The 20,675-nt window shown below is 38.0% G+C and overlaps 1 protein-coding gene across 3 annotated transcripts in view; it reads left to right on the plus strand.

Moving 5' to 3' along the window:
• The window catches only part of SLC41A3 (solute carrier family 41 member 3), a 39,110-nt gene that overhangs the window by 12,658 nt on the left and 5,777 nt on the right, over positions 1-20,675 (plus strand). For all 3 annotated transcript variants that reach the window (XM_083353849.1, XM_083353850.1, XM_083353848.1), the window contains exons 3-8: positions 3,892-3,999; positions 6,535-6,606; positions 8,015-8,159; positions 12,885-13,031; positions 18,319-18,463; positions 19,720-19,799. In XM_083353849.1, the coding sequence (XP_083209975.1) occupies positions 3,892-3,999; positions 6,535-6,606; positions 8,015-8,159; positions 12,885-13,031; positions 18,319-18,463; positions 19,720-19,799 (697 nt within the window). The remainder of the gene's footprint in view (positions 1-3,891; positions 4,000-6,534; positions 6,607-8,014; positions 8,160-12,884; positions 13,032-18,318; positions 18,464-19,719; positions 19,800-20,675) is intronic.

Consider the following 20,675-nt stretch of genomic DNA (forward strand, 5'->3'; position numbering starts at 1 on the left):
CGATTTTCTCCTTTACTTTCCCCTCTGAGCTCTTCTGTAATCTTTGTAGTTGTAGTTGGGATTAAGCTCCTGTTCCTAATGACTTTTCTTCACCTTGAGGAAGCAAAACAGGAAAGGAAAACTGGAGTAAACTTTCTTCTTTGCCTTAGAACAGTAAGAAAGATTCAGCGTCACACAGGGTGTGCTTGATGGCGCTGTGACTATTTCGGCCCTGCAAGCTTATCTTTTCAATTACTGTCTTTGTAAGTGGAGGAGAAAGGACACAAGTGACTGAAGTATTTTAAGCAATTCCAGCACAACCTAGCACTATTTATGCTGGTAACTCTTCAGTGTCCTAGCTTCAGCCAGTCTTTCTGGTTTTCAGCCAGGTCGTGATAGCTGGAAACTGACTCAAAGCATAGTGGAAACCAAGCTCAGCTAATCTGAATACATTTTGGAAACGAACTTTGCTCTCCCGTGGAAGAAGAAAAAAAAGGACATCGGATTTTTGAAACACGTGGTGGGGTAACTGTAACCCAAAGGTGCCTTGAAACTCTGTTTGAAGATTGAAGACTACTCCAATTTTGGGATGTCCTTTTGTCCTCTGCTTCTTTAGTATGGGTTAATGGCATTCAATAATGGTAGTCACGGAGCTGAAATTGGAGCTGCGCTTCCGAGGGAAGAAACTCAGAGGTTTTACCTGTAAGTTTTTCAGATCACCCAGTGGATTCCTTCCAGAAACATGCTTCTCCATTGCATCACAGATCTTCGGGCCGTATATACTGGCAGGTTTAGGCCTGGTTGTTGCTGGTTTGGTGATGGATATTCTCCAAGTATGTATGTTCTTTCAACTTCCTTGATAATGAGGGGTAGGCTGACTGCGAGCATCTATTTTTAATTTGGCTACGTGGGAGCTAGGTGCAGTATTTGTTCTACCTGCCTGGGGGAAAAGTATCTTCTGTGAGAATGTCAGGGCTCTCCAGAGAGTCTTTGTGGACAGACTGAGTTGGATGAAAGGCTCTTATTCATTGTCCACCTGTTGTTCTTTCTAAGTGTCCTGGAGGAGAAATACTAGGATTGAACTGATCCAAGAACATACTCATCAGCCACAAGCCAGAATATGTTAGGAAAAATGTAAATGCCTTGGAAATATCACATGCGGTGTCAGGAATATTGTGTTCCCAGCATTGGGTGGATTTTTGTGACAAGGAAGCTGCTCATGTGGCCCAGAATCTAGGTGGAAAACCCCAGCAGAGGTTATTGCGGAAAAGCTGGGTTACAGCAACTCCTGGTCCTCATTAGATCCTCCTTGCAAGATACTCTCAGTTATTAGGCCAATTCTAGCCACTTTTTTCCTTTAAAATTTATTTTTTTTACTTAACTTTTCAACTGCAAACTACAACTTTCTTTCATTCTTAAGAATATATTTTTCTTGTCCTCCTGGGGTTGTTTGAAAGGAGTGTGTATATGTGTGTGTGAGTGGTTTGTGTGTGTGTGAGAGAGAGAGGCGTGTGTGTGTGTGTCATTTATTATCAGCCTGAATCAGTCCACTGCAGGTTGAAAGCCGTCTCACTGAAGTTTAGTTTATGGAGCATAGTTTACTATAGGTAAATTGCACCCACAATTGAGCCCAAAATTTATGTTGCTAAGTGAGATATTTGTTAAGTGAGTTTTGCCCCATTTTACGACCTTCCTTGCCACAGTTGTTAAGTGAATCAGTTCACTTCTAAGTTAGTAACACAGTTGTTAAGTGAATCTGGCTTCCCCATTGACTTTGCTTGTCAGAAGCTTGCAAAAGGTGATCATGTGACCCTGGGACCCTGCGACCATCATAAATATGGACCAGTTGCCAAAGATCTGAATTTTGACCCTGGGGATGCTGAATTTTGACCCTGGGGATGCTGCAATGATTGTTAAGTGTGAACAATAGTCCTAAGTCACTTTTTTCAGTGCCGTTGTAATTTTGAATGGTCACTAAACAAATGGTTGTAAGTCAAGGACGACCTGTATGCTAGTGCAGCGAGTTAGTGGATCTATGCTTTTGAACTTCCTAATCTAAGGCTGAATGACTCTCACTGGCCCAAATTATTTTCTTCATATATCATGTCCTCTAAATAAATAGAATTCTTGTTTATGATTGCTTTGTTTCATAGGGCCTTATAACAACCCTCCAGTTGTGTATATATACTCATGCAAAGAGTGCAGGATTTGTGTGCAAAACATTAGACTGGGTTAAATCACAATTGGATAGTTTATGGTTCAACAGGTTGCTTAGACCTAGCCTCTGTCTTAGTATGTTGTGTGAATCAAGTCAACATGTTAAACCATAATATGATTTATTTGTTTGGACATAGGAAACTTGTGTTTTGCTAAGCTATGTTATGTTTTGTTAAACCTGACTAGGGTTTAGCATGTTGTGTGAACTCAGCCAAGGAATAATTACTCAGTCACAGAACACTCTATGCCTAATTAGGGAGAAGCCCCATTGATATCAGTGGGTTGGACTGTGCCCATTATGTTATCATTAGGAACATTTATTTCCCTGCTTGATTGCTAATAAGCAGAACAGGTTGAAAAGTGAGACGGCAGTCCTGTAATTTCAGGTTTATTTGTAATTTAAAAGGCATAGGAATGATAGTCAATAATATGTTTATTGTGTTTGTTTTTTAAAATACTTCCTGTAGAAATTCTCTGCCACTTGAAGGGTGTCTCTGATTTAGAGGCAAAAAACAGAAAAGGAAATAGTCCATTAATGCATTACATATAAGGAATGGAAAAAGGCTTAGGCAAACCTCTTATCACTCCAAACTTCACTTTCTACTATGTTTTTTTCCTCTTCACTTTCAAGTCATTTATAATCAAATGCAGTACACTCTTGAACTTTGTGTTCTTCAATCTAAAACAACTTTGTTGTGCAGGATTGGCCACCAAGTAGATCATAAAATTAGAGAACTCGTATTTGTACATCCCAGGGGGAGGGGGGTGTCAGTGAGGGGGAGGGAACCTCTATGGTGCCATAGCAAAAGATCTCTCCCCCTTTCCAGCCCCCTGCAACAACCACACTGTCTTCTCTCCCAGCAGGTCCCTCTCACTGGCCACTCGGAAGCGGACCAATCACCCAAAACCCTTCCACCTAGCTTCCACTCAAGGTGGGGAGTACAAACAACTACCCACACACTAGCTGCTATGAGGCTCTTGCCCTAGAAGGAGCCCTCACACAATCCCATTCCTTAACCTCCCTCTTAAGTAACTGTTGTGTATGGGGTATAGTAACCCTGATTGCTATGCTCACTATCTTATCAAATGGCCACATTTCTCCCCAAGTCTTTCTTGTCCTGTCCAAGAGAGGAGAAAAAGGGGCAGAAGAGAGGAGGGTTTGACCATCAGAAGTTGACCATCAGGATCTTAGTTGGAGAGTTTAGAAGAAAGTTGTTTTCTGGAGAAAGCAGCTGCAGTGCTATAGTCAAAGAAGAAGAGAGGGGTTGGTTTGGCTTTGTTTTGTTTCATTTTTTCTATGGTTGTGGTTGCTTTTTTTTGATCCATAAAATGAAAATATAGCAGTTAATGTCCATTTTCCTGATTTTGAAGTTGTGCATGTGCAAAGAAAGATTGAATGATGTCATTGGAACTATTTAATTAGTTTCCATGATACATGTTTGGTCCAATAAAAAATAGTTTGTCTTTAATTTTGTTATATACTTTTATAGAATTGTCACAAGAATGCTGATTTATTTCAATTTTCTTTATTAATTGTTGCTTAGGTATTTAGCACTGAAAAACACTGAAAACACTGAAAAACAGCATACAATTCAGAGCTGCTGGGAAATCTATGTAGTACAGTAGTTCAAAGCTTGTATGAATGTTCATGTTACAATTAATATCACAATGAATGCTTTCTTCTCTCCCTTTCAGCACTGGAAAGTATTTATAAAAATCAGAGAAATGTTTATTCTGATTCCAGCCCTGATTGGTTTGAAAGGCAATCTTGAAATGACCTTGGCATCTAGACTTTCTACAGCTGTAAGTATCCTCTTTATGTTGTCTTTTAATACACAGAGAAGGATTCAGAGTTCTTGTTTGGTAAGAAAAGTATTGACATGTGATCACCTATACACAATAGTTCTTATCGTAAGTAGGTTGGGTCTGTATATTTTACGTTCCATGGTGGTCATGAACAACATTTCTGTTAGAATTGTGTCTCTGGTTTCTCTACTGTACCACATATTTGGAAAGAATTATATTTTAGGTATCCAATAATATATTTGAGCAAAGGTCTGAGGGAGCCATTTTAGAGATGAAGCCACAAGACCTCCATCTAGATCAGGGGTGTCAAACTCAATTTCATTGAGGGCCACATCAGCATTGCGGTTGCCCTAAGGGGGCCGGGTGGGTGTGGCCAGGGTGGGTGTGGCCTACTGGGTGGGCATGGCTAGAGTGTGTATGGCCTACTGGGTGGGCGTGGCCAGCTCTACATCGTTCGCATCAAGGGTGCCTATGGGGGCCTGGGCAGGAGTGGGACAGATCTGAGGGTCTATGGCAGAAGGAGGGTCTCTGAGCCAGGGCCAAGGCAGGGGGGGGGGCATTCCCTCACTGTTTCCAGGATGGCTTCGTGGGCCATATGAAACCACTTTGCGGGCCAGATCCAGCCCCCGGGCCTTGTGTTTGACATGTCTGATGTAGATCTACAGAAAGACAGGAGTGAAGTTCCTCACTATTATTAATGTGACCTTAACAATAAAATGTTTATGTTCTCTTTTTAATGTAACAGCATGCCAAATGTACTATTTGCCATCCATGATTATGAAAGGGAAGGGATTTATTTATTTATTTATGCATGCCACCCATCTCACCATCCACTATCCTCACTCTGGATGGTTTACAGTACAGTAAAATCATAACTACAAGGATATTAAAATTAACTTGACTAAGATGAAAAGCTACAAATCAAGAGCACGATATCCCAAGATAACTTTTTTTATTTTTTATTTTTATTTTAATCCCATTTATATCCCGCCCTTCTCCGAAGACTCAGGGCGGCTTACAATCTAAGCACAAATCAAATGTGCTTAGCAATAGCCTTCATTCTATGTATATGCCTGCTTATTAGGGCTTTTGCCCCCCCCCCCCAAGCGGCATTGTTACAAAGTCAGCTTATTGCCCCCAACAATCTGGGTCCTCATTTTACCTACCTCAGAAGGATGGAAGGCTGAGTCAACCTTGAGCCTGGTGGGATGCGAACCTGCAATAATATTTTTTATCCCAAGATAACCTGTACTGTGTTGGCTTAGGACAGTTGAGCTAGTATTGCATGTGCATGCCTCTGAATTAAGCCCAGCATCTTGAATTAATGACACATACTTGTTAAGCAATCATTTAGGTTGATCCAAAGAGTTAAAAATATCCATCTTGATAGTAGTTGGGTTGCTAGCAGCATTTAGGAGGTTTGCATATTTTGTCTGACTGTAATTCCCTTCTTTATTCATTCATTCAATTTCTATAGTTGCCTATCTCATATTCTTGAGTCTGGGTGGTTTACAATTAAAACATAAACAGTACCAAAAAAAATTAAAAAATGAAACAGCCATACAAACAATACAAACATAAAAAAACCACTTAAACCATTAAAGTATAGAGTACATTCCCCGAGAGAGCACAGCAATTCAAGGACAGCCCAGCCATTTTAAGGTCTCCATACTTCTCTCTGATCCTTAGGCCAGAAGTCAAAGCCAGGTATTTGGGCCCTTCTCTGCTATCAGCTTGGCTTATTTATTTATTTTATTTATTTATTTATTTTATTCCATTTATATCCCGCCCTTCTCCGAAGACTCAGGGCGGCTTACAAGCTTAGCAGTAGCCTTCATTCTATGTATATGCCTGCTTATTAGGGCTTTCACACACACCCCAAGCGGCATTATTACAAAGTCAGCTTATTGTCCCCAACAATCTGGGTCCTCATTTTACCTACCTCGGAAGGATGGAAGGCTGAGTCAACTTTGAGCCTGGTGGGACGCGAACCTGCACTAATTGCAGGCAGCTGGTGTTACTTAAGGAGGCATTAGCCCACTGCTCCACCAAGGCTCTAAACAAATGTCGTTACCCTGTTCAGAATTCCCAAACCTTGCAAATGTTCTTCCCTTTTTTTCCAGAGATTTGAAACATTTTTAGCTCTGGGTAGAACATTGTAGCTTAGTATGAGTATCAGGTTACTCCTTCTATGAGCTGCTGTGATAAAGTCCAATGGCGCCTGCCTTGGAGATGAGTATGGAGTTCAGACAATTAGCAGTTGTACCTCCTGATTGTGTGCATCCAAACTGTACTCCAAACTGGCCACGGTCCTTGTAAATCTATTTTTAAACTGGTCATATTGCCAGTTGGAAGGAAAAAGAAATCCATTCCCTGCAGGCATATCCCTTGCGGTTTTTCATAAAGATGAAAATGAAAGAGACTGATAGTGGTGCCCTGGCACAATCCTGCCAAAGCACAGGGGCAATCTTATATCATCAGGAGCTCTCCTTCCCTGCATAAGAGTTACATGTTGTCTCCTGGGCATTTCAGGCTAATACTGGCCGGATGGACAATACACAGGAAAAATGGAAAATGGTTATTTGCAATATGGCCTTGATTCAGGTAAGCAAGTCTAAATTTTTTATGGAAACTTTTGAATAATACTAGTCAATTAGAGCCCCTGGATAATTAATCTGATCCTCACTTATTACAGCTGTTTATTAATTGTGTCACTTCAGAAATGGAAGTCCTGCTTTTTTCTTGTACAAACTCTTGATGTTAGTTGTTTCCTAATGAGGTGATTATTTTTTCACATGTTTTAGGGAAAAGGTCCAGGCATCACAGCTTTTATAGCATTTCTGTTTCCAGCTACTTTTGTCTGGCTTTTTTTTGTACAGAAATTAGGATTAGAGGAAAAGTCAGAGTAACTACATATTACCTTTTGATTGGTGGCAGTAGGAGCTGTCAGTCTAGAAGCAGCCGATTCCTACAGCCACAGGTTTGTGAGGTATTATAAGACATTGGAAAGGCCTACACAGAAAATTCTCTTTACTAGTCAAGACAATGATGATTCCTATCACTGTTTAATTTACTCCATGTTACTCAGAATGCCAATTAAGTTTAATAGTTTTAAAATGGGTCATGGGACTCATAGGCCATTACTTTTTCAGTATGATTTGGAACACTCATTTCACATTTGTGAAATATCCCTGGTTTCAACAAAGATATCTAGGTTCCTCTAGCAAAGCAACAACATTTTGATTACACAGGGTTAGATTTTTGGCTTTCATTTCTCCCAGATCAGTACCCATTTAACCAAACGCACACAAAGTGTCATGAAGTATAAAATACTGACAATAGCTAAAAACATTTATTGATTTATTACTGTATCAAATTACTTTGTTAAATAGGGGATTTAATTGATGAGATTGTGGAAAGGGAAATATGTGCTGTCCCACCAACTATTGCTGAAGTACAGCTCTCAGCATCCCGAAAGTGAATTGTTACACCTTACAGTTCAACCTCACCTGAATTACTATAGGTTAAGAGTTTAAGGTTCCAATCAAATGATTCACAAATAAGTCCTTATTGCATTCCAGATATTTAATTCCACACCACCTTCTCAGATGAAGTTTCAGTCTTTTTGTTGTTTAAGGAAACATTTGTCAGCTGACTAAAAGTAATTGCCTAATAAGGTATCCGTTCAACAGAAGCCTGTGGAGGGTGAAATTCATTTCATGTTTTACAGATTGGCTATTTCACACATGAACTTACTTTCATAAGTCTGTCTGAAAAGTAACTTTGTACTATGAAAAGAGTAACTGGCAAAGATAAAGTGAAGGACAAAAACACACACTGCTTTTCTCTGCATGAAAAGCTTAATCATCCTTGGGTGATGCTGTTGGGGACACTCGACACATTAACACGTTCATGCCTTCCATCTAGGAAAGAGATCTGAAGAAATGCTTCTGAACTGATCTCCACTGCAGCCTCTTGAGATGTTCTGTTCTTCATTGTTTCTGCTTGACAGGTACAAGCCACTGTGATAGGTCTTCTGGCAGCTGTAGCAGCAATCCTTCTAGGCGCACTTTCTAATGAGTATTTGGAGCTAAACCATGCCATTGTGTTGTGTGCCAGCAGCCTGACAACAGCATTCGTAGCTGCCTTTTTCCTTGGTGAGTTGTTGTTGCTGTTTTTTTTTAAACTCTCGTGATTCCTGGAATACTAACTGGCCCTGCTTTTGAAATTTTAATTCTGCTCCTCATACAAATTGTTTGCATTTGGTTCCTGGTCATTATTTTATAACTATTTGTAGACAGTTTGGATTCTTTCCTTGGGAAGTCACATGGACTGTATTAGTAACAAATTTATTTATTTATTTTTGGGACTTATATGCCGCCCTATCTCCCGAAGGACTCAGGGCAGCTAACAACAATAAAATACAGCAATACAAAAGTTAAAAAGAATTAAATTAACAGCCCCAATAAAATAAATTAAAATTAATCAATTAAAAATTGATGGGAGTATGGAAATACATAACCATCTATATCAGGGGTATCAAACTTGCCACATCATGTGATGTGTTGCGACGTATCATGACTTTTTTCCTATTGCCGGAGCTGGGGTGGACACGGTTTCGGCATGACACATCCGGCCCATGAGCCGGCAGTTTGACACCCCTGATCTACATGAACCAGTAATCTGTTCCAAGCATCTATGTTTCTAATGGGGCCAGATCAGACCAATATGCCATCTGGCTTAGTTACAGGTCTATCGCTTGAGATGCAGCCCCTTAAAGCCATGGGTGCAGTTCCAAAGACTTCAGTTGCAAGATTCAGTGGGACAGTAGGGCAGTTAAAAAGTTGAATGAAGAATAACTGGATTAATGCTACTGAATTTAAATAGTTGAATGAAGAATAATTGTATTAATGCCTGTTACTCATCCCAGCTTCTGCCAACCTAGCAGTTCGAAAGCACGTTAAAAATGCAAGTAGAAAAATAGGGACCACTACAGTGGGAAGGTAACAGCGTTCCGTGCGCCTTTGGCGTCTAGTCATGCCAGCCACATGACCACGGAGACGTCCTTGGACAAGCGCTGGCTCTTCGGCTTTGAAACAGAGATGAGCACCGGCCCCTAGAGTTGGAAACAACTAGCACGCATGTGCGGGGGAACCTTTACCTTTACCTTTAATTTCATTACATGTAAGTGAATGTTAGTTTTGTCTTATTCCTCCCTATGGTTTTAAGCATGGAGTGTGGGCTCCATACTCAAAGGCCAATTGCTATCTGTAGCTCAGAAAATCTGCACATTGCTGGTCTGCTTTCTCAGGCTATGGTTCTTCAGAGAATAGTCTTTTTTATGTTGAATTATTTTGAATTGCCAGTGACTAAATCTGGAGTCCTGTGTATGAAGAATGAGCTGTAGCCCATCCTGTTTGTATGAGTTGATTTTTCAACCTACTCTATGTCACTCAGAAATACAATTAAGCACCATTAATCAGCAGAGCTTGCTTAATCATAGAGCCTAAATAATTTGGGATAAAAATGAAGTCTAAATGTCTTACAAAAGACTTAACGGGGTTAGAGCTATCCTGCGCCCTAGACAAGGGACAACTCCAGGATCCAAAAAAATGACATTGTTTAGTGGACACCCACTTTTTAGATGTGTTTTTGGTGGTGCAGAAGTGGTAGCAACACCATAATAACAGGTATAAATTCTGAATCCGTTCCATAGAGGTAGGAGCTACTATTTTCCATTCTTCTATATCACCTAAAAATACTTTGTTGTTAGCTGCGAAGTCGTGTCCGATCCATTGCGACCCTATGGACAACGTTCCTCCAGGCCTTCCTGTCCTCTACCATCTTCTGGAGTCCATTTAATACTAGTTTCGTATAAAATTAATCTTTTACTCATAGTATCCCTTGCAAGCATCCACAAGCAGTTTCAGCTAAATGGCTTTGTGCAGGGACTTTTAGGAAAACAGCCTCACTTTCAGTTTCTTTACTCTTGACATAAATCTTATTTACCACCTTCTGTTGTTTCTCCTGGGGTCACCACTTCTGCTTAGATAAAACTCTGCCCTCGTCTTGTCACAGATGGGTTTTTCTTTTTCACCTTTAAAACTTTTTTCCTATCCTGTCAGGATCATGAGGCCTTATTCCTGAAATATGGCTTAATAATCAAAGTGTTCTTGCTCCAAGAAGTGTGCAGGTCTTCCACAAGAGAGCAGCATATGACTTTTTAAGAAGAGGAAGGAACAAGCTGCTATGTTTCACATGAGAAATGCTGGTGTATAAATGTAAAAAAAATGAATGCAGCAGCAGCAGTGTTTTAAGGTGATGACCCGTTTTTTTTTCTAGGCTGTCAAAACAAAGAGGTGACTGAGAAATTTTTTTGGAAAGGGCAATACATGAGTGCAAATCAGATTGTTGCTGTTCAGGAGGTCATTGAAAAATGTTTGAATGAGATAAAGTTTATTGTGCAGTGTTATTTAGATAAAGCATGCGATAAAGTGAGTAGGCTTCAATTATGGAATTTTTGAGCAAGCATGAAGTTGAAAGATAGCTTTGGAATGCAGTAAGAGTCCATGTAAAAGAAGTAAAGCATGAATTATATTAAATGGAATTCTCAACAAATGAGCCAACATTGAGCAGGGAATGTAATAAGGATGTATGATGTCCCTTTGGTTATTTAGTGTCTCTATAGATTAATGTAAGAGAACAAAGTTTAGTATAGTAGTTAAAGGTGCTGGACCAAAGCAGGAAGAATGGAAGTTTAACTTCTCCCTTAGGCACAAAACCAGGTGGATGACTTTGGGTCAGTCACACTCAATCGTAAAAAGATGGTGGCAAACCATTTTCAAAAGGAACGGTTGCTGGAATTGGCTATGTGTAGTTTAATGAAGAGAAGGGTGAGGGGTGACATGATAGCAGTGTTCCAATATCTCAGGGGCTACCACAAAGAAGAGGGAGTCAAGCTATTCTCCAAAGCGCCTGAAAGCAGGACAAGAAGCAACGGATGGAAACTAGTCAAGGAGAGAAGCAACCTAGAACTAAGGAGAAACTTCCTGACAGTTAGAACAATTAACCAGTGGAACAACCTGCCTCCAGAAGTGGTGAATGCTCCAACACTGGAAGTTTTTAAGAAGAGACTGGACAGCCATTTGCCTGAAATGGTATAGGGTTTCCTGCCTGAGCAGGGGGTTGGACTAGATGACCTCCAAGGTCCCTTCCAACTTTTTATTATTATTATTATTATTATTATTATTATTATTATTATTATTATTATTATAAAAATATTGTAAAAAAAACTGCATGGCTCTATCCATGTAGTCATCAGGAGTCAAGCCTATTTTGAAGGAGCATAATAACAGTAACATAGATTAAAGTACAAGGAAAACTCGTGGTGATAGTTGAAGTGTGTCATTTGGTGGATGAACATAGAGTAGGTGTACTTTTGTCTGCTGACCATCCTGTGTGTGAGGTGAGAATTCAGATCTTTTGCAGGAAATGATACAGTAAGAAATATGGATCTAAAAATTAATTTGTCAAAGAACATAGTTCTGTTTGACAAGGAAAGCAGAGTGAACTATAGCAAACTGTACATAAGTTGCAAAAACCTACTGGAAGTAGATGAATTTATATACATTGGTAGAACGTTTATTCAGTTTAGGGAAATGAGTGGAAGAATTTGAAGACAAGAAAATCTTGGTAGAAAGGTAGTGGGTAGTATGTGGATTGTTGTTAGGAATGCACATTTGTGGGGGTGGGAAACAAAAAATGCTTGAGTATATAAGTGTGCTGCCTGCTTTATATTAGGGAATTGAGAGTTGGAGTTGTAATATATATCATAAAAGTAAACTGAATGTAAGGGGAATGCATAGTGTTCTAAAGACGTATGCAGGGCTTTTTTTGTCATAGAACACCCAGAACGGAGTTCTGGCACCTTTTTTGATGGAACCTTGTAGGGTAGGCAAGGCGGGTTGTATGACATGTGTGACTTCCGGCACCTTTTTCTTTTACAAAAAAAGCACTGGGCGTATGTATGGTGAAATGAGATAGGCTCAAGAATGAATGGCTACTAAACGAATGTGGATTGAATAAAGAAGTGAATGATAGGTACACAAAAAGTACATTGGAGAGAGAGAGAGAGAGAGAGAGAGAGAGAGAGAGAGAGAGAGAGAGAGAGAGAGAGAATTAATTAAAATCAAATATCTGAAGACACAATGAATGTGTCTAAAAGAAATCAAAGACCAACCCAGTTGTGGTTTGATATAGTTGATGGGATAGTCAAAAAGAAAGAAGCCGACAATAAAAGGTGATATATGAAACAATGCATAAATGTGTATTGTATAGAAGCTGATGTATAGAAGCAAAGATCTATTAAGAATGGGATGTGGTGACTCTTCAGATATTACTGAATTGCAGTTCCCAGGGACCTCGGCAGCATGGTTCATGGAGGTGACTCCTGGAAACTATAATTCAGCAAGGGATCCTCTTTCCTTGACATAGCCATCCAGTTGTAGAAATTCTCTTCCCAACTCCGTGGTTAATATACCCATTTTAAGTTTTCCAATGTGAAAAATGTGAGTGAATATTTTAAAAACTATACAGAATTATTTATAGTCCCTGCTGATACTTTCAATAACGGGCTTTTTGATGCTGTATTTGGTCTATTTTTCCCAGTACCTTTTAATTCTCTTCACTGCATCCCAGATGCTAACAAGTATTATTCTCTCATCTCTCCATTCTAGTCACACTTAAAAGACCCTGGCATACCAGTCTGCTGCTTCTAGCTCTGTGGGCTTTGGAAAAGAAGAAGTTCCAGAGGTGTTCTGAACTTTTGTTATTCTGCAGATTTATTGGAAACTTTCTAAATCTGTGGTATCTCTCTTTCCTAGGATTGTTGATGATTGGTGTGATCATTGGAGCAAGAAAGATTGGGATAAATCCAGATAATGTTGCTACTCCTATAGCTGCAAGCCTTGGGGATTTGATTACTCTTAGTCTGCTGGCTGGAATTAGCAGTATTCTCTTCAGATATATAGGTATGTTAATGAGAAAATCTTGGGAACTCAGCAGCTAGTTCAATACATTACAAAAAAATGATTTTGGAATAGTTTTCTTATCAATGGGAGATACCTTGGAAGGCTGAGTATGGAATGCAGTAATGGACAATCTTCTTCTGTCTATGGAAAGCTCACCTTAATGAGTTTTAATGGCCTTTGTTTATTTATGAATAGGCATCAAAAGGCAAATAACCAATGCAGAGACATTGTTCTTTGACAGGTAAAAGTAACAAATAAGCATCAACATTCTTGGATGCCAAATATCCTTGAAATTATCTAATCCTGCCTTAATAAAAATAGGTTTCTGGGCCAATATAAGCTGTATAGAAAATAATATTTTGGCAGATTTAAACTGGCAGAGAAAATACTTAAAGCGTGTCCAAATTCCACCTTCCCTTCAGTCTTTGTGGCAGGACACTTTATATATAAAACAGCCCATTCTGTCTTTATATGAAGCATGAATATTTTATATTATGAAACGGTATAGGCACAGGTAAATGTTTTCAAATGACCTAGAAAGTATTCTGAAGTCTGGCTGAGTTGTAGGCTTTGTACTTTATTTTCAATCTTTAAAGATTTGTTTACCCCTTTGGAAGAATTTAACAATGATAGGGGAAGTTGTAATTTTAAAAAACGAGAACAGGTTATGTGACTATTTATGGCTACTCTGGATGGATCCAGTTCTTTTTTTCAAAGGCAGCAATCACGCCATACCTTAGTAAAAGGAGGGGACATTGTATTGTACCTCTGGTGCCACGTTCATGCACTTCAGGATTCAGCTGATGTGCAATGAGATATGACCCAGAAAACACATCCATAAACACTTCCATAAAACTCATTGTATAACACTGTGCAGGCCCAATTTTGGACACAAACTTGTCCCCTACTTCAGGCTGCTCCTGGAGTACCTGTTCTGCAAAATATTAAAAGGCTGAAAGGTACAGAGAGTTACGGTGTTCTGTATCTCTAATAATAGAAGAGAGAGTTGAAAAATGTGTAAATCTTGCTACCGGAAGCAGAGAGTTTGCTTAGGTTTCTCAAGCATTTCACCACCTCCACCTCCCCTCATAAGCCAGGTAGAGATATAGCACTTCCACCTGTTTCCTAAGCAGCAAGCTTCTGTCATCTAATATTGTGTCTTGTAGAATTATACCTTGCTTTTCACAGAGGAGGCTGCATTTTCTTTTCTTTGAAATTGCTTGCTTTGCGATTAATGCGGTTTTGTGATTTCATCCCACCGGCTTTAGGCTTTGACAACATCTTTTGCAGGAAAATGAAAAGCGCATTTCAGGAATTCTTGACTGGAGATTGAGTTGCTATTAGCCCAGCTTTGGGCCAGTTACAAAGAGCAGGTGGAGAATCTTATAAGAAAGATTATTAGGGCATCAAATGTTTGACACTCTTCTGTTTGTTTCAAGGTGTTTCCGAAGCCTGCCTTCCTTCTGCTTCTGACTCATGTTTGTTTTCTGCTGGTCTAGCAGTCTTGTCTGTCTTCTGTACAAGATCTCCTGCCCTTTTCAAGGTCATTCCAATGCTATATTATTTCAGAAAGAGAAAATGATGAAAGGGTTACTAACTAAAGAGAATTAATAAATTAATTTCTTGCAGCTCACTTATGGTGAAGCAGGCTAAGATAGTAATAATTATTTTATTTGTAGCTCAGATTCACTGATTATCTCCAGAGGAGAGGGCAGACTAGAGCAGTTTAAGCAATGGAAGAAAATTGGGGGGGCACTAATTTTTTGCAGATGAGGACTATTCAACTATGGAATGTTCCATTGCAAATAATGGAGGGATTCTTTGCTGAAAGTAGTTCAGGGCAGTCCTTGTTTGAGAATATAGGTTGTTTTCAACAGAGATTGAAATACATTTCTATAATTCTATTATAGGTAGTCCTCGATTTACAATAGTTCACTTAGTGACTGTTCTGCATTACAATGGCACTGAAAAAAGCTCACTTATGACCATTTTTCACACTTAACGACAGTTGCAGCATCCCCATAGTCATGTGATTTACATTCATATACTTGACAACTGATTCACATGTATGATGGTTGCAGTGTCCTGGGATCATGTGATCACCTTTTGTGACCTTTTAAACAAGGAAAGTTAGTGAGGAGGCCAGATTCACTTAACAACCTTGTAACTAGTTTAACAACTGAACTTAACAAATGTGGCCAGAAAAATCATCAAATAGGGCAAAACTCACTTAACAAATTTCTCACTTTGCAACCTAATTTTTGAGCTGAATTTTTGAGCTATAGTATAGCTATAGTACAATTGGACTATTTGTATTACCTTATTCTAGGCAGAATAGTCAGGTAATCTCAATGCTACTTTGGGATTGCTATAAAGGAAATATGAAATTGATCTAGATGGAATGAAACTCACTTCCAAGAAAAAAAGGAACATGCTCAGCTTAACTCTCAATTGATACAATTCAGTTTGTAGCCAGAAAAAATTCTAAAAGAAATGGATTTCAGCTGCCATAATGATGCATCACACCAACTTTTCCCCCTAAAACTCTTGTGTTTCAGCTCTCATAAACCTTAAGGCAGTTGAAATCCAAAACAGATGAAGGCACCATGACATGAAGGTCTAATTCCATGACAGTATCTATAAATCCGTCATGAGCAGTGCTTTTTTTGTAAAAGAAAAAGGTGCAGGAACTCACACATGTCATACAACCTGCCTTGCCTACCCTACAAGGTTCCATCCAAAAAAGGTGCCGGAACTCCGTTCTGAGCGTTCTATGAGAAAAAAAGCCCTGAGATTTTACTAAAATAGAAGTTGACTTCTCTGACTTCTATTACCATTTGAGTGGGACAACCTACGAAGAAAAATCTTAAGAATTTTTTACAATCTTCCCCTCCTTCTGATAATTTTCTCAATATTATAGTGGTGTAAACTTTCATGGTGAGCATCAATCAAGCCGTGGTGAACTTTAAATACTGAATCATCATGATCTAATGTTCTGACATTTCATTGGCAGTGAAGTTTACTTAGACAAGGAACCACTTAGGAACCAGCTTTCTTGGACTCTTGTGACGTGAACCAATCAGACATTATCAGCCATGAATACAAAAGCCGAACCAATACTTGGGTGTTGTTATTTTTTTGCCTGTGAGCTGCTGAGAAGTTACAAAGAAGGTCACTCTGCCCTTGAAGAGCAGATGCCAGCAAAATGTTAGGCTGACGTAAAACTAATAATATTACTTCAATAAATCCTGTTTTGTTTAAAGGTTTGTGCATGTAAAGATCTGTTGGTTAAAAAGCATAAATATTATATTAAAATATAATATTTTAAATGGCTGGTTTTCAGGTTTTCTGTTTGGACTTGTGCCATTTTTTAAATTCCAGTTCAAATAATATGACAAATTAATCCACAGGAATTAAGCCATTACAAATAAAAATACCACAGTATTTGATGTGCAAATAAGTATCTGCCCTTTTATTCAGGTTTTCAAAATAAAAATCTTCCCCACTGAGTTTTATTAGAATGATGTAATTCTATTGACATAAAGAAAGCCTAAGTCAATAAATATCACCATCATTTGATGCATGTTTTACTTGTTTAATAAGCAAAATCTTTCAACATGTAATGTGCCGGTATGAAAAAAATTGTTCCTCTAGTTCAGTCAGTTCAGTTAAAGTATAATTGGCAAGATCAGTTTTATGAAAACTTAATTAAAGAATTAATTAAAGAATTGTGGCTGAATTTAACAGTAAAGTTCTCAGCAGCACATAATTCCCAGCTGAATATAAATGTTCAAAGATCTCTATTTAAAAAAAAAATCATCAATCCCCATCCCCATTGGAAAGGACTACAAAATCCTGGGGTCTCACTGGTTAATAGTGAGACACTTATAAAATATTGAAATATTATTGGAGATAAAAGTGAATCTTTTCCAAAGTGGCCATCTTGTCACAATTATTCCCAAGAGCAGAGCATAACATTGACTGGGGAGTCATAAAAAATTCAAAAACCACATCTGGAAATCTGTAAACCTGACTTAGCTAAAATCAATGTCCATGAATCTATCATCAGAAAAGCATTGGCTAAAAATGGGAATCCCAGAAGAGCAGCAATGTACAAGCCATTTCTCCCTAAGGAGTTCCAGGTTTGCTCAGCAGCAAACAGAGACATAGCTATGGATAGATGGATCACTAGTGGAACTCTTCAGGCTATGAGGATATTATGTGTGGCAGAAACTACATTTCACAGTAAGAGCCTCAGATCAGGTATCATAGGTTGAAGCTTTCTGCTTCAAATTGGACTATTTGTCATAATTGAAGAAAATCTGAAATTCTCTTTGTAACGGGGAATTCTACAGGAAAGTATGACAACATTTGTTAAACTAATTCACAAAATAAGTTGTTGTTTCCTCGAAACCAAGTCTATGAAAAAATGAAGAACAAATTCAGTGCTTTGAAAGATTAAGGCTGAGTTACTATACTTTAGGATGACATTTATATAAAAATGTAGCATTTTTATCTTAATTAAGATGAAGGTATTCATGCTAAACTTCCAGTGAAGTACATCTGAGGAACTACCTCCCACATGAACCTATGGATTTTGAATTACTATTGATGAATTATTGCCATTATGACCTTGATTGATGTCATTGTTTACTACATCTAGTGCTGCAAAATCCAAGGTTGACTCAGCCTTCCATCCTTCCGAGGTAGGTAAAATGAGGACCCAGATTGTTGGGGGCAATAAGCTGACTTTGTAATAATGCCGCTTGGGGTGGGGGTGAAAGCCCTAATAAGCAGGCATATACATAGAATGAAGACTACTGCTAAGCTTGTAAGCCGCCCTGAGTCTTCGGAGAAGGGCGGGATATAAATGGAATTAAAATAAATAAATAAATTACAGTATATTACATGTATGATATCTTTTATATTACTAAATTTTAATCCATCTTGCAGATTCTTTGAATGAAACATTAAAACATAAATATTTGAACTATTGTTTTACATTTTCAGGCACTTCTCTTCTTATTATTGAAGTTTAACAATCTTCATTTTCATGTCCAATATATTTTCCAGTTATTTCTCATATAGCAGGTGATTGAAAAAGGATGCCCATCAAATACAGTTCCGAGGGCGATAGGACTTGGGTGTCCTATTGCTGCAACTATGTTTTTAGTTGAAAACCATTGAATCATTTTACCAAAATAAAGATGTGATTTAATCTTTCAGAACTGAAAATTCAAATGTAAATCTGGGATTTTGTTTTTCTTTTTCTTTCTTTTTTTGACAGATGTAACATATCTGTCCCCCATGGTCTGTACCATTTTCATTGTTTTGATTCCTTTGTGGATTGCTATTGCTCGGCAGAGTCCTCCCATTGCTGAAGTCTTGAAGACTGGATGGCAGCCAATTATAATCGCAATGATCATCAGCAGGTAATCATCACTGAAGACAGAGCTTTGCTAACTGGCTATGTGGAAAAATCAGTATAATAATCAGTTTTGTTAAATTATGGCTTTTTGTTGGGGATTGTCTCTGCCTATCTGGAATATGTTAGTGAAATCTTTACTAATAAGCATCTAGATTTGAATCTTTAAGAAGCCAAAGTAGGTGGGTTTTTTATGGTATTTGAAATAAATAAAAGGAGAATTACTTAGAAGGCACAGTTCTTTCTGTCTTGAAATTAGTGTACTAAAAATGTTCCAGCTTTTAATTTCCCTCAGTTTGTCCAATCGTCTAACACATTATTTAAAAACATCAGCTTCAAAACATGGATTTAGCTTCTAGAAAATAATTTTGAAGCTTTGAGTGGTGATGATTGCCCCCCCCCAAATAAGTAAAACATATGAATAGTCAGCTGGGTAACTTTGGGCTGATCACTCACTCTCAACCCAAGACCGATAAATAAAATAAAAACCTATCTACTAACCTATGTTGGACCAGCATGGTAGATTATAAACTGTCATCTTCAATAAATACGTTTTCATCCTGTAATGTTTTCATTTGGGCCTATAGTAATAAATAATAATTATTAAAGAAGCAACCTAGAACTAAGGAGAAACTTCCTGACAGTTAGAACAATTAACCAGTGGAACAACACTGGAGGTTTTTAAGAAGAGACAGGCCAACCATTTGTCTGAAATGGTATAGGGTTTCCTGCCTGAGCAGGGGGTTGGACTAGATGACCTCCAAGATCCCTTCCAACTATTATTATTATTATTATTATTATTATTATTATTATTATTATTATTATTATTATTATTATTATTATTATTATTATTACATTTCCCACTGACAGTTTCTGAGAAACCTGAGTGGAAGGTGCTTTTGTGGTCAAGCCCTACATTGGCTTTCCACTGACATGTGACTGACTATCGGTTGAAAGAGATAGAATTTAGATCTCATCAAACACAGATATACTGACATCAAATCTTTTCATGTGTGTGTGTGGGGGGTCCTTTTTCTTTTACTGCTCTCTTTCCTGAAGGCAAATTTAAAATTCTTGTTCTGTTTGTAAACTTTCTTAACTTCCTGACTTAACTTTCATAAAGTTTGAATTCTTACTTGCGAATGTGTTGCTAGTTTATGCTAATGATGTATAGTTGTATTTATGCTTGAATAGACGATAGTAGTTTGCATGCAGACTATTGGTAAATTAGACTAATGAATGAATGTGTATGTTTTGAAACAGCCTTGGTGGAGTAATTTTGGACAAAACTGTAACACAACCAAACTTTGTAGGCATTGCTGTTTTCGTTCCAGTGATCAACGGTAAGGTTGTTGTTGTTTTTTTAAAGAATAAAGGATTGCAAATGAAATGAAATATAATTTCTGCTTTATTGTTTTAAGACTGGGGTTCCAAGGTTTGATAGGAAAGATAAACAAACCCTGATTCTCTCACAAAAGTACATTACAGTATATTATTTAGCATTTTTCACTCTGGGGATGTATTAGGACATTCAGTAATTAAAATTCTTCTCAATTGAGTAATTTAATTTGATTATCAGCAGGCTGTAAAGGAGAAGAGTTGTAATTCTGTAGTGGAACATCTTCATTTTATTAAAATAATTCTAAATTCAAAACTCAGATGATGAAACGTTGCTGGACAGAAGAATTGTATTGCTCTAACCATGCATGCTAGCTGGGGAATTCTAGGAGTGGATATTCACACATCTTAGACTTGCCAGTGTGAAGAAACACTCTCTAAACACACCATTGGCTTAGTTTCTATGCCAAGAATATATTGATTTTTACTGGAATATTAAATTCTTCAAATGCTATGTGTATTCTTAGCACTTATGTATGGGTCCAGAAAATCAACTTATTCATATAATGAAGGCATGGAGTTTGTAATGGATAAGTTGCATTGCATGCTGAGATTTAGATACCAGTTTAAACTTCACTGTAATTGCCCTAGAGATATATTTAACAATTTGAAGAAAATAAAAGAATGAAACAGAAGTTTGATCAGTCTAAACTCAGAGCAGGATCTATGTAAAGAAAGCTCCATCAATATGCAGTGGATACTGCACAATTTGAGTTGGAAAAAAATGGATGGGAAAGGCCACGTGTGTAAATGTAAAGCTTCCATGACATCAGTTGATCAGCTGAATGAAGGACGTGACTTCTTCAATTTATTTTTATTTT

Source organism: Vipera ursinii, assembly GCF_947247035.1.
Source record: "Vipera ursinii genome assembly, chromosome: 2".
NCBI classification, from domain to species: domain Eukaryota; kingdom Metazoa; phylum Chordata; class Lepidosauria; order Squamata; family Viperidae; genus Vipera; species Vipera ursinii.